General features: G+C 50.4%; 3 protein-coding genes across 3 annotated transcripts; all 3 read left to right on the top strand.

The window, feature by feature from the left end:
* Positions 1–5,179: 5,179 nt before the first annotated feature.
* Positions 5,180–5,966, top strand: LOC148225613 (feather beta keratin-like). The gene has a single exon (XM_088169065.1). It carries the CDS (start codon positions 5,180–5,182, stop codon positions 5,528–5,530), a length of 351 nt encoding a protein of 116 aa, XP_088025191.1. The 3' UTR covers positions 5,531–5,966.
* Positions 5,967–10,557: 4,591 nt separating this feature from the next.
* LOC148225612 (feather beta keratin-like) lies at positions 10,558–11,543 on the top strand. Its single transcript, XM_088168968.1, has one exon. The coding sequence runs from the start codon at positions 10,558–10,560 to the stop codon at positions 10,906–10,908; it is 351 nt and encodes a 116-aa protein (XP_088025094.1). The 3' UTR covers positions 10,909–11,543.
* A 4,377-nt stretch (positions 11,544–15,920) lies between these two features.
* Positions 15,921–19,147, top strand: LOC148225611 (feather beta keratin-like). The gene has a single exon (XM_088168893.1). It carries the CDS (start codon positions 15,921–15,923, stop codon positions 16,251–16,253), a length of 333 nt encoding a protein of 110 aa, XP_088025019.1. The 3' UTR covers positions 16,254–19,147.
* The last annotated feature ends 1,782 nt before the right edge of the window (positions 19,148–20,929 follow it).

Below are 20,929 nucleotides of genomic sequence, written 5' to 3'. Positions count from 1 at the left end.
GAATACAGACTGGGTGATGAGGGCATTGAGAGCAGCCCCAAGGAGGAAGAGCTGGAGAATTGGATGAAGAATTGGATGTGCCCTGGCCATGTGCACTCACCAACCAGAAACCCCTCTGTGCCCTGGGCTCATCCCCTCAGCATGGGCAGCACATGAGAGTGTGGGAATCTCACCCTGTCCTCTCCTTTACTAAGACCACAGTTCTGTGTTGAACTCCGAGACTCAAAGACAATGAAGACATGGTCCTGCTTGAGCAGATATGTAGATGGGTATGGAAGATGATGGGAGACAGGAGCAATCAGTGTCCAGCCAATGGGAACACGCCACCCGGAAGATGATGAGGGACTTGTGCCAGAAGCAGGGATAGATCTGCATTATTGCATCCAAGCCTATGATTCAGGAGCTGAAGGTTTGATGGAATGCAGTGGAAGAGCAAAGTGTGCCAGTGGGTAGTGGAACTGGGGAAGTACCATGTAAAAGAGGTCTTGGAGCACTTCTCCACCCACTTCAGTGGTCTCTATAACCCTGGCATGGTACTGAGCAGGGCTTGGAAGAGTCTAGGGAGAATAAAGAAGGAAGACACATCTGAAACTATGATGCAGGAAAACTTTATTGAGGTAGAAGAGTGAAAACTCAGGAGCGGCCAGCAGAAGAGAGCTGGTCTGAGGTGCAAGTAGGATGCCCATCAGCTGAGATGCTTTGCTTGCAGATGCTTTGGCCAGAGAACCAAGGCCTTCCTGCTCCAGTATGGGAGCAGCCAAGCAGAGTTGCCCAATGGTCTCTCGAATGGAAGAAGGGGTTTGCAGCAGAGGGAGCTGGACAGAGCTGAAGGGCAATGCAGAGTGCACAGAGTGGGAGGATGAACAGAGGCTGGCCCATTGGCTACTGCATTGCTTGATGCCGTGAGAGCAGGAGCGGGAAGTGCTGAACCTGTTTGAGAGCCTGGAGGTGTCCTCAATGCCTGTGTTCCAGGGAGTGAGTGGCTGGGGTCAGGAGTTGTGCTGAGGGTCCTTAGCAGTTGTAGCCACCCCTTCTGCCATAGCAGCCCAGGCCTCCCAGCCCATAGCCACAGCCCAGCCCGTAGCCAAATCCACGGCCATAGCCAAAGCCACCAAAGCCACCAAATCCACCAGAGATGGGCTGTCCCTGGGCACTGAGTTCACTACCAACAGCAGCGGAGGAGGTGGATCCGACAACGGTGCTCTGGGGGAAGGAGGTCATGATGGGTCCAGGCAGGGTGACCATCACAGGGGAAGGGTTGATGATGACGCGGGAGTCCTGGCATTGCAGGGCACAGGGCTCGTTGCAGCTGTTGGCCAGCGGGCTGGGTCCGCAGGGTCGGCAGAGGTTGTTGCAGGCCATGGGTGTGATGAGGAGGGTCCCTGGAAGAGACGGGGGTGAGGCAGGCCAGGGGTGTGGGGCTGTGAGGGATGGTGATGCAGGAGGGTGAGGGAGTGTGGAGGCTGTTGTGGGGCTGTGGAGAGGGGTGAGGGCTGCTGAGGCTGGGTCTGAGTGTGCTGGAAGACAGGGGTCAGGTGTGCAGGGGCAAGAGGGTCAGGGGATTAAAGCTCACCTTGTTGTCAGCAGGAGCAAGAAGAGAAGTGTGTGAGGGAGAGAGGCTTTGGGCTGGCTTTTATGCTGGTCCTGGATGGGCGGGACAGCCTTGTCCCATGGCCTTGGGGCAGTCACCAGCCAGCTGCTTTTTGCTGACTCATCCTGTTGAGTCATTGTGTGGGGAGTATTTTCCTTCCTACAACTCTGCAGTGTCATCCAGCTCTTGAGGCTGGTTTCATCTGACCTTAGCGGCAGCTTTAGGAGATGGTATTTGGGCAGAGTTGATTGTTAGATGTGTGTCAGGGAGGGCTGAATAAACAGCCAGGGCCCAGCAGAGATCCAAAGTCATCCATCCGGTCATTTTGTGGCACTCGTGTGCTGTGGTTTGTCGGTGCCTTGTGAAGACTGGGACTCTTTTCTGTGCCGCTGGATGTCCCTCAGTCATTGTGTTGCACCCAGGAATGCTGAGGGAGTTTCTGATGCCCTGGTCATGGAGCAGTATCTTGGAAAGGTTCTGGTGTCTGGAAGGAGTTCCTGAGTTCATGTCCCTGTGTCTTGTATGTGAGCAAGAGGGCACATCTGGAAAACTGGGGGCTGTTTTTAGGCTGAACTTGTTCCATTGTTATGGTCCATTTGAATGTCTCAAATTTACTCGACCATGTACTCTGTCAATTAAAGTGTATTCCTTGGTCTCATTCAGAAATCCTATAAATAACAACAAACCAGGCTTGATCCTTTTTTTTTCCCAAACTGATCTGTGTCAATAATTCACTTTTTCCTCATTCAAGCCACAAGTGTTGTAACTTATAAGTCTTAATGTCTTGTTCCTGTGAGCAAAACCCAATAATTAGTAATGGACAGCCACCAAACTCCTCTTTCCTTCTTTGCCATGGTTTGGTTCTTCCTTTGTGGAATTGTGCAATTTCATGTTCTGCTCCTGAGGCCATCTCCACCTGACCTTGCTGGTAGGTTTTAATTGCAAGAACTAGAGACCAAGGTGTTATTGTTGATGGTGCGTGCCAGGACATGTAGAAGATTCAAGCAAAGCTTACAAGACTGGGGTGTCATCACTGAGGTCATTCCATGGCATATTGACAATGTGTCTTATTTGCATTCTTGCCTCCTGCCTGGAAGAACTCCCAGCTCTCCCAGCTTCTCCTTGTCTTAAGGACACTCCAGTCCCATCATTGTCATGGTCTTCCTGCTCTACTCTTGGTCAACCATGTTCATGTCCTTGAGGCCTCACCTGTGGTGTGGAACAGGATTTTCAACTCCCTCAACCTACTGGTATCTCTCTTCCTAATCCTGTCCTGGTAACTGCTGGAGCTTTTTGCCATGAAGTGCACATGGTGACCTCAAGATCCATTTGTACTCCATCAGGAACTGAAGGTCCTTCCCTGCTAGAACACTTTGGTTGCCAATGGAAGGGACACTGGTGTCATCCTGAATTTCTATCAGGGCTTTAGCACAGTCCCACATAACTTTTTTATCTCTGAATTTCAGACACGTGGATTTTAAAGGTGGACTAATGACTGGATGAGGAATAGCCAGACTGATGGTCAATGGCTCTATGTACACATGGAGGCCAGTGATGAGGCCTTCTACCTTGGACTGGTGATTTAGAATACCTTCATCAAGGACATGAGCAGTGAGATCAAGACCACTCTCAGCAGGTTTGCAGGTGCCAGGAAGCTCTGCAGTGCATTGACACAAGAACAATGAGAAATCCCATCAGGAGGGGACACTGGGAATGCTGAGAACATAACAACTTCATGAGCTTCAACAACTCCAAGTTCAAAGTCATGCACCTGCATTTGGACAGTCCCAGACATGAGAACAGTTTGGGAGAAGACATCCTTAAGAGCAGCTCCACAGAGAAAGACCTCAGGGTTCTGGTGAACCAAAATCTTGACAGGAAACTGCAGTGTGAATTTTCAGCCCAGAGCACCAACCACATCCTGCGCTGCATAGAAAGTAGTGTAGCCAGCAGGAATGGCTGGGGGGCAGTTAGAGACGTGAGAATCCCATTATTGCTGTGGCAGAGACCAAATGGATCAAGCGATGGCCATGCATCATTGCAGCAGAAGAAATCCTGGAAAAGGGTTTCTAGCAGATTGACTCTTCCTGTCTCCTCAGAGATAAGGATATCTGATTTGGGGTGATGTCTTGGGCTTTACATTGGAAGAAAGACATGGACTTAGTGAAGCAAGAAGAGTGCAGGAACAGCAAGAGGGGGCCGAAAAAATCTTGTGATTAGAAATGGGAGATGTGCGAGGTTTATTTTTGCGAGAAGGGAAGAATGGACAAAGCAGATATTGTAAGTGTTCCATGGCATGACCTCATTCATAACACCCCAATTCTTGTAGGCCTTGTTGTCATCTTCTACATGCCTGACACAAAACAATGATACCAATCCTTTGGCCTCTACTCCTCAAAATTAAAAACTGCCATGAAGGTCAGATGGACACAGCCTCTAGAGAAGGACACAGAGTCACAGAATTCCACAAAGACACGCTGGCACTATGACAGAGGAGGAAATAGGATCACAAGGACCATCCAGTAGCAATTAGTGTTTTTTCCTAACAGGAACATAATATTACAACTGACAGGATATAAGTTATGAAACCATATGGCTTGAATGCGGAATAAGAGAATTCATGTCAGACACCAGCCTGGGCAAAACATGATCAAGCATCATTGGTTACTTGTTTATTTGATTTCTTAAAGAGGTGAAGAAATATACTTTAAATGACAGACTGCATTTCCAGGCAAAGGTGAGAAATCCAAAGGGAACACATCATTGTAATCAGTTCAACCTAACCAGCCTCTACATTTCCAGATCCTCTCTCTTGATCCTACACAAGAAACAAGGGCATGGGATCTCTTTGATACTCCCAGGAAGAGCTCCCAGGCACGGGGACCTTGCCAAATAATTGTGGTCTGAGCTACCCAGGACATCAGCAGATTCCTCACCATTCATGGGTGCAACACGACTGATGTACATTCAGTGGCACAGAGCAGAGTCCCAGTCTTCACAAGGCATGCACAAAATACAGGATGTGTGCCAAAAAAATAACCTCAATGATGACATCGTGACTCTGCTGGGATCTGGTAGTTTTTCCAGTCCTCTCTGACAGAAATCAAGCAATGAAATCCTCTCAAATACCAATGCAAGAAAGTTGCTGCCAAGGTCAGATGGACATGGCATCAAAAGAAGGCAATGGAATGGCGGAAGTACAGGCACAAAAACACTCCACTGCTCATGACTCACCAGGCTGGGCCAGCCAAGAGCTACATCCTGCAAAATGCCCCTAGGCCATGGGACAAGGCTGTCCCGCCCATCCAGGACCAGCATAAAAGCCGGTGAAGAACCTCTCTCCCTCACATACTCCTCCTCACATCTTCTCCTCCTGCTCCTGAGCAGACAAGGTGAGCCTCAATCCCCTGAACCTCCTGCTCCTGCACCCCTGAACCCTTTCTCAGACCCAACCTCAGCAGCCCTCACACCTCCCCACAGCCCCACAACAGCCACCACACTCCCTCACCCTCCTGCATCACTGCCCCTCACACATCTCCACACCCCTGCCCTGCCTCACCCCCCTCTCTTCCAGGGACCCTCCACACCATGGCCTGCAACAACCTCTGCCGACCCTGCGGACCCACCCCGCTGGCCAACAGCTGCAACGAGCCCTGTGCCCTGCAATGCCAGGACTCCCGCGTCATCATCAACCCTTCCCCTGTGATGGTCACCCTGCCTGGACCCATCATGACCTCCTTCCCCCAGAGCACTGCTGTTGGATCCACCTCCTCGGCTGCCGTGGGCACTGAACTCAGTGTGCAGGGACAGCCCATCTCTGGTGGATTTGGTGGCTTTGGTGGCTTTGGCTATGGCCGTGGATTTGGCTATGGGCTGGGCTGTGGCTACGGGCTGGGAGGCCTGGGCTGCTATGGCAGAAGGGGCGGCTACAACTGCTAAGGACCATCAGCACCACTCCTGACCCCAGCCACACACTCCCTGGAACACACACCAGGCATTGAGGACACCTCTCTGGGCCAAGGATCTCAAACAGGCTCAGTGCTTCCAGCTCCTGCTCTGAGGGCATCAAGCAATGCAGTAGCCAATGGGCCAGCCCTGCAAACATGGCCTATCAGCCCCCTTCTCTTCTCCCACTTTGCACTCTGCATTGCCCTTCAGCTCTGTCTAGTCGCCTATGCTGCAAACCCCTTCTCCCAGGCCAGGGACCATTAGGCACTTCTACTGTTCTGCTCCTGCTGTGGGGCAGGAAGGCCTTGGGTCTCTGGACAAAGCATCTGCAAGCAAAGCGTCTCAGCTGATGGTCATCCTACTTGCACCTCAGACCAGCTCTCTTCTGCTGGCTGCTCCTGAGTTTCACTCTTCTACCTCAATAAAGTTTTCCTGCATCATAACTTCAGAAGACTCCTTCTTTCTTCTCCTTCGACTCTTTGAGCCTAAGACAAGGTTGTTGAGGATATTTGGGTTGTTGAAGAAGTCCTCCAAGACCTCTTTTAGGAATTATTTCCCCAATTCCACTACCCACTGGTATACTTAGCACTTCCTGTGCATCACAACAACTTTTCAGTTGCTTGAACACACACTCAGATACACTAATGCTGGTCTATCTGTGACTCTGACACAAGGACCTCCTGGGTGGTGTGCTCACTTTGGCTGCACACCAGCTCCTCCAGAGCCTTAACATCTCATAAGGCCATTTACAGATCTGCCTGAGCACGTCCATGTCTTCCCTTTTCTTGTGTATTCAGAGGAACACACAAGGCTGGTCTCATCAGAGTGCAGCAGAGGGGCAGATTGTGCTGCCCACACTGTGGGGATAGCCCCAGGACATGGGGGAGTTTTGCTTAGCTCATTCACATGGCCAGGACATGCCTGATCCTTCATCCACCAACACCCTAAGTCCTTCTCCTCAAGGATGGAGCTCTTAATTAACTCATTGCCCATCCAACATCCATTATTGAGATGGATCTAGTCCAGGTGCAGGACCTTCCTCTTGGCCCTGCTCACCTTCTCAAGCTTCACACCAGCCCATCTCCCCAGTCTGTCCAGTACCCCTCGGGATGCCATCCCTTCCCTCCAGTCAATCAACCACACCGCTCACTTTAGTGTTATTCACATTCTTGCTGAGGGGACACACAATTGTACTGTCCCTGTGCCTGACAAAGATGGGAAGTGATAATGGTTGCACCACGAGTCTCTTTGGGTCACCACTCATCCCTCTTCTCCACACAGGGAAATGGAGCATTGACCACAACACTTTCAGTATGACCATCTCACCCATTTCCTTTTTAACCAAATGGTCCAACCATCAACTCCATATCTCTCCAGGTTGGAAACGGATGTTTTCTGGCAAAGGAAGAAATACTGTGCAAGAGTCCAGGTACATGATACTGGTCCCTCTTCCCTCATCCATCCATGCTGGAACCAATATGAACTCAACAGATCTGCTGCCAAGGTCCGATGGACACAGCCTCAAAAGCAGGACATGACAATGCAGAGCTGTGGGAAGCAAAACCCTCCCACCTTATGATTTGCTCGGCTGTGCCAGGCCCAAGCTGCTGGATGAAAAAATGTCCTGGAATAATCAGTCAAGACTGTCCCAAACCTCCAGCCATAGACTTTCCTGAAGGTTGTGCTCTGGATCTCCTAAACTAGAATCTTATATTCCTTATTCCCTTTAACTGATAGATTAAGAGGTCTCCAATATCACCAGAAAGGAGCAGAGGGGCAGAATCTGCTGCAACAGGATTGAAGCAATCCCAAACATGCAGGATACAGGCTGGGTGATGAGGGGATTGAGAGCAGCCCCAAGGAGAATGATTTGGGGTGTTGGTGGATGTAGAATTGAACATGCTCTGACCATGTGCACTTGCAGACCACAAACCCCCTGTGTGCTGTGGTCATCCTCACAGTGTGGGCAGCAGGTGAGCAGGGCATTCATAGCCTTTACTCCTCTCTGGCAAGACTGGAATTGTGTGTTCAACTATGGGACCCATATGATAAGAAAGACGTTAATAGATCTGCTCTATCAGATCTCTTAGTGGGCTGAGGAGATGATGGGGGGCTGGAGCAACTGGAATCCAGCCAAAGCGAACTGGTGTCCAGCCAAAGAGAGGCTTGTGCCAGTGGCTGGGATAGACATGCATTAGTGTATCAAGGCATGTGTTCTAAAAACACAAGGGTTTGTGGGATGCACTGGAAGACCAAAGCATGCCTGTGGGTGGTAGAACTCGGGAAATAAATCCTAAAAGAGGTCTTGGTACACTTTTTAAACCAAAAGGCCTCTATAACTCTGGCTTACTGCAGAGTGAGACTGGAAAAGTCTTGGGAGAAGAAAGGAGGAGTCACTCGAGGCTGTGATGCAGGAAATCTTTATTGAAGAATAAAGGTCAGGAACATCCAGTAGAAGGGAGATGGGCTGAGGTACAAGTCGGTGACCATCAGCCACAGTCTTTGGCTCACAGGAGGTTTTTCCATAGCATCAAGGCATTTCTACCCTACAGTCCTAGAAGCCCAGCAGAGAACAGCAGATGCCAGCAGAGCCCAACTGCCTGATCATCACTGACTTGGGAGAAGGAGTTGCAGCAGAGGGAGCTGGACAGAGTCAAAGGGGCAATGCACAGCACAGCGGAGGAGAAGAGGAGGGAGATGGGATATGTTTTGCAGACTAGGCTGGCCACTTAGCAGGTGTAGCAGCCCCTTCTGCCATAGCAGCCCAGGCCTCCCAGCCCATAGCCAAATCCACGGCCATAGCCAAGGCCATAGCCAAAGCCACCAAATCCACCAGAGATGGGCTGTCCCTGCACACTGAGTTCAGTGCCCACGGCAGCCGAGGAGGTGGATCCGACAACGGTGCTCTGGGGGAAGGAGGTCATGATGGGTCCAGGCAGGGTGACCATCACAGGGGAAGGGTTGATGATGACACGGGAGTCCTGGCATTGCAGGGCACAGGGCTCGTTGCAGCTGTTGGCCAGCGGGGTGGGTCCGCAGGGTTGGCAGAGGTTGTTGCAGGCCATGGGTGTGGTGTGGAGGGTCCCTGGAAGAGAGGGAGGTGAGGCAGGGCCAGGGTGTGGAGATGTGTGAGGGGGTGTGATGCAGGATGGTGAGAGTGTGTGGAGGCTGTTGTGGGGTTGTGGGGAGGTGTGAGGGCTGTTGAGGCTGGGTCTGAGCGTTCTGGAAGAGAGGGTTCAGGGATGCAGGAGCAGGAGGTTCAGGGGTTTGAGACTCACCTTGTCAGCAGGAGCAAGAGGAGAAGGTGTGAGGAGAAGTGTGTGAGGGAGAGAGGCTCTGGGCTGACTTTTATGCTGATCCTCGATGGGCAGGACAACCTTCTCCCTTGTCCTTGGGGCATTTTGCAGGCTGAAGTTCTTGGGTGGCCCTGCCTGGTGAATCATGAGGTGTGGAGTGTTTTCCTTCCTGAAGTTCTGTGACTCCATGCCCTCCTCTTGAGACTAACCTTGGCAGCAGCTTTTAAATGGAAGGAAAACATGCCAATGGCTTTATATTGTGTTGTCTCAGGAATTTAGAAGACGAAAACAAAGGCAACAGAAACTTGGGTGTTTTATGCTGTCTTCAAGTGACCCCCAGACATTTCTGCTGGTCACTGCTGTTTCTATGCAATCTAGGTTACGGTTCTCTTTCTAGGCTGAAATTTTACATTGCTCTTTTCCTGTCAAGATTTTGGTTCACTTCAGTCCTTCTCTGTGGAATTGCTCTCTGGGAGTTCCTCTCCCAAGCTGTTCTCACGTTTGGGACTGCCCCAATGCAGGTGCACGACCTTGAACTTGGATTTGTTGAACCAGAAGAGGTTGTTACATTCTCAACATTCCCAGAGTCCCCTCCTGATGGGACCCCTTCATGTTCTTGTGTGAACAGCACTGCTCAACATCCTGGCACCTGCAAACATGCTAGGGGTGGTCTCGATCACACAGCTTCATGCATTCATTAGTCCACCCATCAAACCCAAGTGTCTGCAGTTTAGAGACAAGGGTGTCCTGGGTCTGTGCTACAGCCCTGACAGTAGTCCAGGCACATGACACCAGTTGCCATTCCCTTGGCAACCAAAGCATTCGAGAAGTGAAGGTGCTTGTAGTCCTGCTGGAGGTTAAATGCATAGGGAGGGGCACATGTAGTCTTTGGAATAAAAAACTCCAGCAGTTACCAGGATATGTAACGTAGGAGAAGAAATCCAAGCAGGCTGTGAGACTTGACCCTCCTGTGCCCCACCACAGTAGAGGCTCCAGAGTGGAAGAAGGATGTGGACATGTTTGACAAAGAGCAGTGGAAGGAGACCATGACACTGACAGGACTGGGGTATCCTCAAAACGAGGAGAAGCTGAGAGAGCTGGGAGTTTCTTGAGACAAGAGGCAAGAATGCAAATGAGACATTATATGGCATGACCTCAGCTATGACTCTCCAGGTCTTCTTAGGTTTGGATGAATTTTCAATATGTTTTGATAGATGTAATCAAATAAACTCACACTTGTCTAATTTTGACAGTTATTAGCTGCTGCCAAGGTCAGATGGACACAAATACAAGAGGAAAATGTGACACTGCAAAACATGAGGAAGGAAAACACTCTCCACACAGTGACTCACCAGGCTGTGCTCTGTATGACCTGCTGCCTCCAAAATGCCCCTAGGCCATGGGAGAAGGCTGTCCCGCCCATCCAAGACCAGCATAAAAGCTGGCCCTGTGCTTCTCTCCCTCACACACTTCTCCCCACACCTTCTCCTCCTGCTCCTGCGGACAGCAAGGTGAGCCTCAAACCCTTGACCCTCCTGCTCCTGCAGCCCTGGCCCCTCTCTTCCAGCACACTCAGACCCAACCTCTGCAGCCCTCACCCCTCTCCCTAGACCTACAACAGCCTCCACACTCCCTCAGTCCCCTGCATCACCACCCCTCACACCCTCACACCCCTGCCCTGCCTCAACCCCCTCTCTTCCAGGGACCCTCCACACCACACCCATGGCCTGCAACAACCTCTGCCGACCCTGCGGACCCAGCCCGCTGGCCAACAGCTGCAACGAGCCCTGTGCCCTGCAATGCCAGGACTCCCGTGTCATCATCAACCCTTCCCCTGTGATGGTCACCCTGCCTGGACCCATCATGACCTCCTTCCCCCAGAGCACCGCTGTCGGATCCACCTCCTCGGCTGCCGTGGGCACTGAACTCAGTGTGCAGGGACAGCCCATCTCTGGTGGATTTGGTGGCTTTGGTGGCTTTGGCTATGGCCGTGGATTTGGCTATGGGCTGGGCTGTGGCTATGGGCTGGGAGGCCTGGGCTGCTATGGCAGAAGGGGTGGCTACAACTGCTAAGGACCATCAGCACCACTCCTGATACCACGCTCCTGCACTGGTGCAGGATGTCACTGATGATCTGGAAGAACTCCTCCAAGCAAAGGACCTCAGCTGATGGTCACCTCTATTGATCGTCAGCCTGGCTCCCTTGCATTTGCTGCTCATTGCCTTTCAGTCTTCTACCTCAATAAAGCTTTCCTGCATCACGTCTCATGATGAGTCTTTCTTATTTCTGATCCCTGGATTTTTCCAGTCTCACTCAGCACTAAGTCAGGTTTCCAGAGTCCCTTGGGGTGGGTGAAAAAGTGCTCGAGGACATCTTTTAGGATTTACTTCCCCATTTTACTATGAACTGGTACACTTTGCTCTTCTAGTGCATCCCAAAAATCCTTCAGCTCCTGAATCACACCTGACTGCAGTAATGCAGCTCTATCCCTGCCTCTGTCTCAAACCTCTCTGAGTGGTGTGTTTGTTTTTGTGGACATCAGTTACTTGTCCCTCACCATCTACAGATCTGATGAAGCAGTTCCATGTCTTCCTTGCCTTTTTGGGCTCAGAGCTCAAGACAGATCTCTGGTCTGATTTCAGGAAAGCAGACACTGAGATTCCTCCAATCTCTTGTGCTGCCCACACTGTGGGGATGAGCCCAGGACACAGGGGCGTTTCTGGTCGGTGAGTGCACATGGCCAGGGCACATCCAATTCTTCATCCACCAACGCCTCAATTCCTCCTCCTTCTGGCTGCTCTCAATGCCCTCATCACCCAGTCTGTATTCTGCATGTTTGGGATTACTCCAGTCAAGGTGAGGGAGATTCTGCCCCTCTGCTCTTCTCTGCTCATACTAGAGAACTGTATTCATCTCTGGGTTACCAGGAATAAGGAAGACAAGACCCTGATGGATAACATCCAGAGTATGACCTTGAGGATGATCTGGGGATGAGGGTTTAGGACAGCCATTGGGCATGACTTTGGGGCATTTTTTCAGGCAGCATTTCTGGCAAATCATAAGGTGGGGAGTGTTTTGCTTCCCTCAGCTCTCCAGTATCATGTCCAGCTATTGGGACTATGTATGTCTGACCTTGGTGGCATCTTTAAATGACCTGGTATTGGTTCCACTCTTGTTGGATGAGGGAAGAGGGAACAATATCATATATCTGTACTTGTGCATTTGTTTTTGTACCAGAAGGCATCTGCGTATTCAGTCTGGAAAGAGAGTTGTGGTGTCATCATGTGGTGGATAAGGAATGGATAGAATGGTCTAACTCAAAGAGGACAGTCTTAGTCAAGCTGTTGTGGTCACTGGATCCATGTGTGTGGAGAAAAGGGTTGACTGGTGACACATAGAAGCTCCTATATTATTTCCCATATTTGTCAGGGACATGGACAGTGGGATTGAGTGGGATGTCCAGCAAAATCAGAGACCAGAACAAGCTGAGTAGTGCAGTTGGTTGTCTGGAGGGAAGGGAAGGCATCCAGAGGGGCTTGAACTGTTTGAGGCAGTGAGATATTGTCAGTTTCATGAAGCTGAAGGTGGCCAAATGCAAAGTCCTGCACTTGGTTTGGAGCAATGCCAGACATGACCACAGACTGGGCAATGAAGGGATTGAGAGCAGCCCAGAGGAGAAGGATCTGGGACGTTTGTGGATTAAGAATTGAACATGCCCCAGCCATGAATATTCACAGAGCAGAAAGCCCTCGTGTCCTGGGCTTATTCCCCACAGTGTGGCCAGGAGGTGAGAGGTGAATTCTGTCCCTCTGCTCTGCTCTTCTGAGAATGGAGAGATGTATTTGGAAGACAGGGACATGCTCGAGCAGAGTTGTCAAGGAAGATGATGAGGGTTTGGAGGAACTGGTGTGCAGCCAATGCGAACACAGCTCCCATTCATGGCTTGTGTCAGAGGCAGGGACAGACTTGCATTAGTGTATCCAGGCCTGGGATTAAGCAGGTGAAGGGTTTGTGGGATGCAATGGAAGAGCAAAGTGGGCCAGTGTGTGCCTGTGAAGGAAGAGGACACTTCATAATGCAGCAATGCAAGAGAACTTTATTGAGGCATAAAGAAAAGTGAAAACCATGAGCAACAAGTGGAAGACGTTAGGCTGAGGTACAAGTAGGGCGACCATCAGCCAAAGACTCTTTGCCTGCAGGTGGTTTGGCTAGAGCATCAAGGACTTCCTGCCCCACAGCAGGAGCAGCTCGATGGTGGAGATGCCCAATTGTCTCTGGTTTGGGAGAAGGAATTTGCAGCAGAGGGGAATGGACAGAGTCAAAGGGGCGATGCAGAGCATGGAATGGGAGAAGAGGAGGAGGCAGATGGGCCATGTTTGCAGGCAGCCTGGGCTGGCCCCTTGGCTAGTGCATTGCTTGGTGCCCTGGGAGCAGGATCTCTAAGCACTGAGTCCATTTGTGAGCCTCAGGCCCCGAGAGGTGTTCTCAATGCCTGGGGTGTGTTCCAGAAAGTGAGTGGTTGGGGTCAGGAGTGGTGCTGAGGCTCCTTAGCAGATGTAGCCGCCCCTTCTGCCATAGCAGCCCAGGCCTCCCAGCCCATAGCCAAATCCACGGCCATAGCCAAAGCCACCAAAGCCACCAAATCCACCAGAGATGGGCTGTCCCTGGGCACTGAGTTCACTCCCAACAGCAGCGGAGGAGGTGGATCCGACAACGGTGCTCTGGGGGAAGGAGGTCATGATGGGTCCAGGCAGGGTGACCATCACAGGGGAAGGGTTGATGATGACGCGGGAGTCCTGGCATTGCAGGGCACAGGGCTCGTTGCAGCTGTTGGCCAGCGGGCTGGGTCCGCAGGGTCGGCAGAGGTTGTTGCAGGCCATGGTGTGGAGGGTCCCTGGAAGAGAGGGGGTTGAGGCAGGGCAGGAGTGTGGGGGTATGAGGGGTGGTGATGGAGGAGGATGAGGGAGGGTGGAGGCTGTTGTGGGGTTGTGGGGATGTGTGAGGGCTGCAGAGGCTGGGTCTGAGCGTGCTGGAAGTGAGGGGCCACAGAGGGCAGGAGCAGGAGGTTCAGGGTCTTGAGGCTTACCTTGAGAGCAGGAGAAGGTGGAGGAGGAGAAGGTGTGAGGAGAAATGTGTGAGGGAGAGAGGCTCTGGACTGGCTTTTATGCTGGTCCTGGAGGGGCGGGACAGCCTTGTCCCATGGCCTTGGGGCATTTTGCAGGCAGCAGTCTTGCTGGCCCATCCTGCTGCCTCATGATCTAGGGAGTGTTTTTCTTCTCACAACTCTTCAGTTCCATGTCCAGCTCTTGCGTCCATGTCCATCTGTCCTTGGTGGCAGCTTTCAATTGGCAGTTGGTATTTGGGAGAATTTAATAATTAAATGTGTGTATGGAATGGCTGAATTAGCAATGAGGGATCTGGAGAACTACAGTGTCATCAGTGATGTCATTTTGTGGCACCCATGTGCTGTGGTTTGTGGGCGCTTTGTTAAGAATGGGACTCTGTTTTGTGCCACTGGATGTCCATCAGTCATTGTGTTGCATCCAGGAATGCTGAGGGAGCTGCTGATGTCCTGGGGAGGTCTCTGCAACAACCTTGGAAAGGTTGCAGTGCCTGACAGTCCTTCCTGATAGAGGAAAGAGACCTCTTCCCTTTTGTGTTTTCGATCGTATGAAGAAAGAAGATCTGGAAAACGAGTGGTAATTCAGTACTGAACTTGTTACAGTCTACTTGTATTTGGAAATTTTTATGACAATATACTCTGTTATTAAAAATTTATTCCCTGTCCTCATTGAGAAATCCAATAAACAATAAATGGGACCTTTTTTCCCAGGCTGCTCTGTGACATCAATTCTTTTTTCTGTGTTCAAGCTACAGGTTTTCATAACCTATAATTTGAAAGTCTTAATGTGTTGTTCCTGTGAGCAAAACCCAATAATTACTAACGGACAGCCAGTGAGCTCCTCTTTCCTTCTCTGTCATGGAGCAGTTGTTCCTCTGTGGAATTGTGCAATTTCATGTTCTGCTCCTGAGGCCATCTCCATCTGACCTTGGTTGTAGATTTTAGTTTCTAGAATGAAAGGCCAAGGTGTTGCTGTTGGTGCGTGTCATGACACATAGTAGATTTAACCACAGTTTAAGAGATTTGGGGTGTCATCACTGAGGTCATTCCATGGCACATTGACAACATGTGCTATTTGCATTCTTGCCTCCTGCCTGGAAGAAATTCCAGCTTAAGTCCACTCCTATCAATGTCATGGTCTTCCTGCACTTCACTTGGTCAACCACATCCATGTCCTTGTTCCACTGTGGAGCCCCAACTGTGGTGCAGAACAGGAGGGCCAACTCTCTTAACCTGCTTGGATTTCTTCTCCTAATCCTGTCTGGGTAGCTGCTGGAGTTTTCACAGCCAAGGATACATGGCCACCTCATGATCCATTCATGAAATTTCAGCCCAGAACACCGACCATATCCCAGGCCGCAGAGAACTAGGTTTGTCCAGAAGGAATAGCTGGGGTTTAACTGAAGACATTAGACAACACCCAAGTTCCTGTAGGCTTTGTTTGCATTTTCTACATTCCTGAGACAAAACCAGTACCAATTCATTGGCCTCTATTTCTCCGAATTGAAATATGCAGCCAAGGTCAAATGGACACGGACTCAAGGGAAGGACGCAGAATTACAGAACACCAGGAAAGAAAACACTCCTCGCCTCATGACTCAGCAGGCCAGGCAAGAGTTGCTGACTAAAAAATGCCCCACGGTCAGGGGTCAAGGCTGCCCCACCCCCCAGGACCAGCATAAAAGCCAGCCCAGTGCCTCTGCCCTCACACGCTTCTTTGGACATCTCCTCTTTCTCCTCCTGCTGACAAGGTGAGCCTCAAAACCCTGACCCTCCTGCCGTTGTCTCCCTGAACCCTCTCTTCCACCACACTCAGACCCAGCCTCTGCAGCCCTCACCCCTCTCCACAGCCCCACAACAGCCTCCACACTCCCTCACCCTCCTCCATCATAATCCCTCACACCACCACAACCCTGCCCTGCCTTACTCTACTCTCTTCCAGGGACCCTCCACACCACACCCATGGCCTGCAACAACCTCTGCCGACCCTGTGGACCCAGCCCGCTGGCCAACAGCTGCAACGAGCCCTGTGCCCTGCAATGCCAGGACTCCCGCGTCATCATCAACCCTTCCCCTGTGATGGTCACCCTGCCTGGACCCATCATGACCTCCTTCCCCCAGAGCACCGTTGTCGGATCCACCTCCTCCGCTGCTGTTGGTAGCGAACTCAGTGTTCAGGGACAGCCCATCTCTGGTGGATTTGGTGGCTTTGGTGGCTTTGGCTATGGCCGTGGATTTGGCTACGGGCTGGGAGGCCTGGGCTGCTATGGCAGAAGGGGTGGCTACAACTGCTAAGGACACTTGCACCAGTCTTTGACACCACTGGCTTGGGGTTCTGGCAACAACTCCTGGAAGACAATCCATCGGTTGATCGTCCCTGTACTTGCACCTTACACTGGATTCCTTCCACTTTTTTCTTATGCTTTATTCTTTTGCCTCAATAAAGTTTTCCTGCATCAAAGCCTGAGATGCCTCCTGTTCTTTTTTAATTCCAATGGTCTGACATTCCCACCAAGCACATTCCATAGCTCAACAGGACATTGGGGTACATAGAATAGAACAACACCACCTTGCCACACAAATATGTAAAAACAACTAAGGCTGGCATAGGAAGCACAGGAGGGGACATCTTGCAGAATATGTCACACATGCCTTAGCTGGTACATCAAACCTTGGATATAAGAACGGTCTCCTGGGTAGAGGTCTGGTAAAGTCTTTCCATGACAACACACACTTGACAAACTCTTTTCCCAGCAGGTCTCTTGAACCCTTCCAGCAAACCAAGGAACAACATCAACCGCTTGAGCAGGAAATCTGGAGTGCAAGTGCTTCAACTGCTCTGCTCAAGAGAGAGCAGAATTTCCAGCACTATGGACAGTTAATATTTGGATCTCCCCGGGCAGACTCCACCACCTCTTCTACTCTCTGACCAGCCTGACAATGAAAGATTCTTGCCTTCTTTGCACATGGAATTCCATCTGTTTTCACTTCTGCCCTTGCCCTCTTCTCCTGCATGTGTGCACTGCTGTGAACAGCTGAGGTCCTTCCCTCCATTCCCTGCCATCAGGGATTTGCACACACTGATGACACTCCCCCATCCATCCTTGTCCACTGTGAGTCCCAGCTTTCTCAGCCTATCCCCTAGGAATGATTCCACAACCCCTTTGGAGTCTTGCTGTCCTGAACTGGTCTGGATTCACTCAATCTTCTTCATTCACAGTGGGGAGCCCAGAACTGCCCACAACACCTCATGGGGGACCTCATCAGTGGTGAGCAGATAGCTCACTTCTCCCTGATTAGTCATACACTTTTCCTAACCTGTATACTTGGGGTCCCTTTTACTACACATGGATACCTCCTGCTCCATTTCTTCTCAACCATAACCACAAAGCAAAGGCTTTTTCAGAGATGAAAACAATTATTCCAACTGATACCCAGGCATTCAACCTGGCATTAGTCCTCCCAATAAACAGCCCTTGGCAGAACCCCATTCTTCCCTTACAGAATCCCATCAGATGTCCAGCACCTGTGAGATTTTCTGTGTTGGCCCAGTGGATCCAACTCCTGGGCTACAGCACTAGGGACTTGCTGTCATCTGGACTACAAGCCACCTGGTCCAGGTCTTCAGACCTTTCTCAGGCCACCACGCTGGGCACTGACACAACCCAGACTTGCCTGGGTTGTTTTTAAGGTTCATGTAATGCTCACCTGCAACAATCCTGGGCGACCTCCAAGTTGTCTTTCTGACAATCACAAGTGGCCTCATGTTTTGGCATTCAGCCCAAGTAAAGACCCAAAAGACCCCTGATATCAAAACCTTAAAGGTAAGAGGGGCACCAAGACACCCACAGAGCACAGTCAACAGGAAAGATCAGGTCTAGTGTCAGACATAGTCAGGTGAGATCAAGGTGGGGAGAGATGAAGTGTGAGGGAAGAGGCAACACCTCCAGCACAGCTGCAAATCCCAGAACAGCCTGACAGGTCTGTCAGGGATTGGGCCCCCTCTTCAAAACACATCCACAAACCATATAACACGCATGTCATGCACTGACCTACTGATGACACCCCACTTCTCCAAAGCTTTGGTTGTGTATTCTACACTCCCTGACATGAGCCTCCCATGCAAATCCTCCCAAATACCCACTCACACTTAAAAGCAGCAGCCGGAGTGAGAAGGAAAAAGAGTCAAGAGCAGGACATGGAATAATGGAATTCCATAAAGAAATACCCACATCGTGACAGAAAGGGGAAAAGGAGCTTGCTGAGAGCCACTTAGGGGTTTTTTTCGGGTTTGTTTTTTTTTTTTCTCACAGGAAAAAATTAGATTAGAAATTATACCTTGTGCCTTGAATATGGAATAAGTGAAGTCATGTCACAGAACAACTGGGGGAAAACAGGGATATGGACAGATTTATTGTTTGCTTTTTTGATTTCTGAATGAGGTGAAGAAATACACTTTAATTAGCTGAGTACGTTGTCATGTAAAGTTGAGAAATCCAAACTGACCTGAAAAATGGAACAAGTTCAGCCTGAATAGCCCCTTGTTTTCCACATGCCGTCATTTTATCGTATTGAAGACAAAAGAGGATGAGCTCCCTTTGATCCATCAGAAACCGTTCTCAGCAAATAGGGCCTTTCCAAGTTCTTACAGTGAACTACCAAGGACATCAGCAGCTCCCTCAGCATTCCTGGGTGCAACACAATGACTGATGGACATCCAGTGGCACAGAAGAGAAGCCCAGTCATCAGAAGGAACCCACAAACCACAGCATACAAGTGTCACAAAATGAACTCACTGATGACTTTGCAAATCTCCACGGCTCTGGTAGCTTATTCAGCACTTCCTACCACACACTAAACAATCAAATCCTCCCAAACACCGGCTTTCCATTTAAAGCTGCCACCAACGTCAGATACACACAACATCAAGGGAAGAACACGGAAGTGCAGAACCAAATAAATAACATAATAACATAATAACATAATAACATAAATAAGGAATAAAACACTCCCCACCTCAGGACTCAATAGTCAAGAGCTACAGACTGCAAAATGCCCCTAGGCCATGGGACAAGGCTGTCCTGCCCATCCAGGACCAGCATAAAAGCTGGCCCTGTGCTGCTCTCCCTCACACACTTCTCCTCACACCTTCTCCTCCTGCTCCAGCGGACAACAAGGTGAGCCTCAAACCCCTGACCCTCCTGATCCTGCCACCCCCATCCTTCTCTACCAGCATGCTCAGGCCAAGCCTCAGCAGCCCTCACACCTCCCCACAGCAGCTTCCCCACACCATCACCTCCCACATGCTCACACCCCTACCCTGCTTTTCTCCCCCCTCTCTTCCAGGGACCATCCACACCACACCCATGGCCTGCAACAACCTCTGCCGACCCTGCGGACCCAGCCCGCTGGCCAACAGCTGCAACGAGCCCTGTGCCCTGCAATGCCAGACCTCCCGTGTCATCATCGACCCTTCCCCTGTGATGGTGACCTTTCCAGGACCCATCATGACCTCCTTCCCCCAGAGCACCGTTGTCGGATCTACCTCCTCCGCTGCTGTTGGGAGTGAACTCAGTGCCCAGGGACAGCCCATCTCTGGTGGCTTTGGCTTTGGCTTTGGCTATGGGCTGGGCTATGGCTACGGGCTGGGCTGCTATGGCAGAAGGGGTGGCAACATCTGTTAAAGGCCCTCGGCACCACCAGCTCAGGGCTCTGGAAACAGCTCCTGCAAGCAAAGCACCTCAGCTGATGCTTGCCCTACTTGCACTTCATGCCGGACCTCTTCAATTTCTTCCTCCTGCCTTTGCATTCTTTTGCCTCAATAAAGTTTTCCAGCATCAGAGTCTGAAACGTCTCCTCATCTTTGTAAATTCCAATGGTCTCACATCCTCACCTCACACATTGTCAGGGCATTGGGATGAATGGCAAAGCAGCACAACACATTTCTTATCAAATATGTCACCACCATTAACAACCAGGACTGGCACGGGAAGCAAGGGATTGGTAGGACCTTCCAGAACATGGCACAAGTCCAGCACCTCCTACATCAAAGGCTTTTGACACATTAATTATCTCCTGAGCACAGCTCTCGTACAGTATCTTCATGGCAGCACACAATTGACAAACCCTCTTCCCTGAAGGACTTTTGAACCCTCTGAGCCGAGTCACAAAATCATCCACTTGGGCAAGAACTGTGAGGTGCAAGTGCTTTATTCCCCTCTGTTCAAGAAAGATTAACAAGTGCAGGATTTCCATAACCATGGACAGTACACGTTTGGCTCTCCCAGGACAGAGTCACCACCATCATTTCTGCTCTCTGTCCACCCTCACACTGAAAAATTCTTCCCTTCTCTACCCATGGAATTCCACCTGTTCTCACTTGTATCTTTGCTCTCCTTCCCTGCATTGTTGCACTGCCATGAATTAATGGACACCCTCGACTTCATTCCCTGCCATCAAGGATTTTTATACATTGATCACACCCCAGGGTCTATCTTTGGCACCTAGAAGTCCAAGCTCTCACAGCCACCTCTCCTCTATGAAAGATTCTCCAGCTCCTTCAGTATCTTGGTTGCCCTGCATTTTGATGAATTAAATTTCCCTAATAGGAAATTAAACGAGGGAATCTTAAGTCCATTCCTTCTTCTCTACGGCATGGTGAAATGGACACAAGGCTGGTGTTAAACAGTTTGCATTCAGAAATTTCAAAGAGAGAAATAAGGTCAATCCTCTTCTTCCAAAAATTGAACAACCCCAGTTCCTTCAAGTTCTCCTCACCCTTCAGCAATATTCCTTTCCATATGTCAGACAGAACCCAGGACTGCCAGCAATGTGTGACCCCCACAGTGTGACTTTGATGGGCTCAGCTGTAATGACTGCTATGGATCAAACGCACTGGACTTTGGGAAGCTTGGGTAACCTTCATAAATCTCAAGAATTGCTTCCCCATCTCCATCGAGAAAGGCCTGGCA

The sequence above is a fragment of the Sturnus vulgaris genome, chromosome 1 (assembly GCF_052056855.1).
Source record: "Sturnus vulgaris isolate bStuVul1 chromosome 1, bStuVul1.hap1, whole genome shotgun sequence".
Classification (NCBI taxonomy): domain Eukaryota; kingdom Metazoa; phylum Chordata; class Aves; order Passeriformes; family Sturnidae; genus Sturnus; species Sturnus vulgaris.
This window is presented reverse-complemented; position numbering and strand designations above follow the sequence as displayed.

Bases quoted from the DNA above. Each gene is read 5' to 3' on its own strand.
- LOC148225612 (XM_088168968.1), top strand. From the start codon at position 10,558: ATGGCCTGCAACAACCTCTGCCGACCCTGCGGACCCAGCCCGCTGGCC.
- LOC148225611 (XM_088168893.1), top strand. From the start codon at position 15,921: ATGGCCTGCAACAACCTCTGCCGACCCTGTGGACCCAGCCCGCTGGCC.
- LOC148225613 (XM_088169065.1), top strand. From the start codon at position 5,180: ATGGCCTGCAACAACCTCTGCCGACCCTGCGGACCCACCCCGCTGGCC.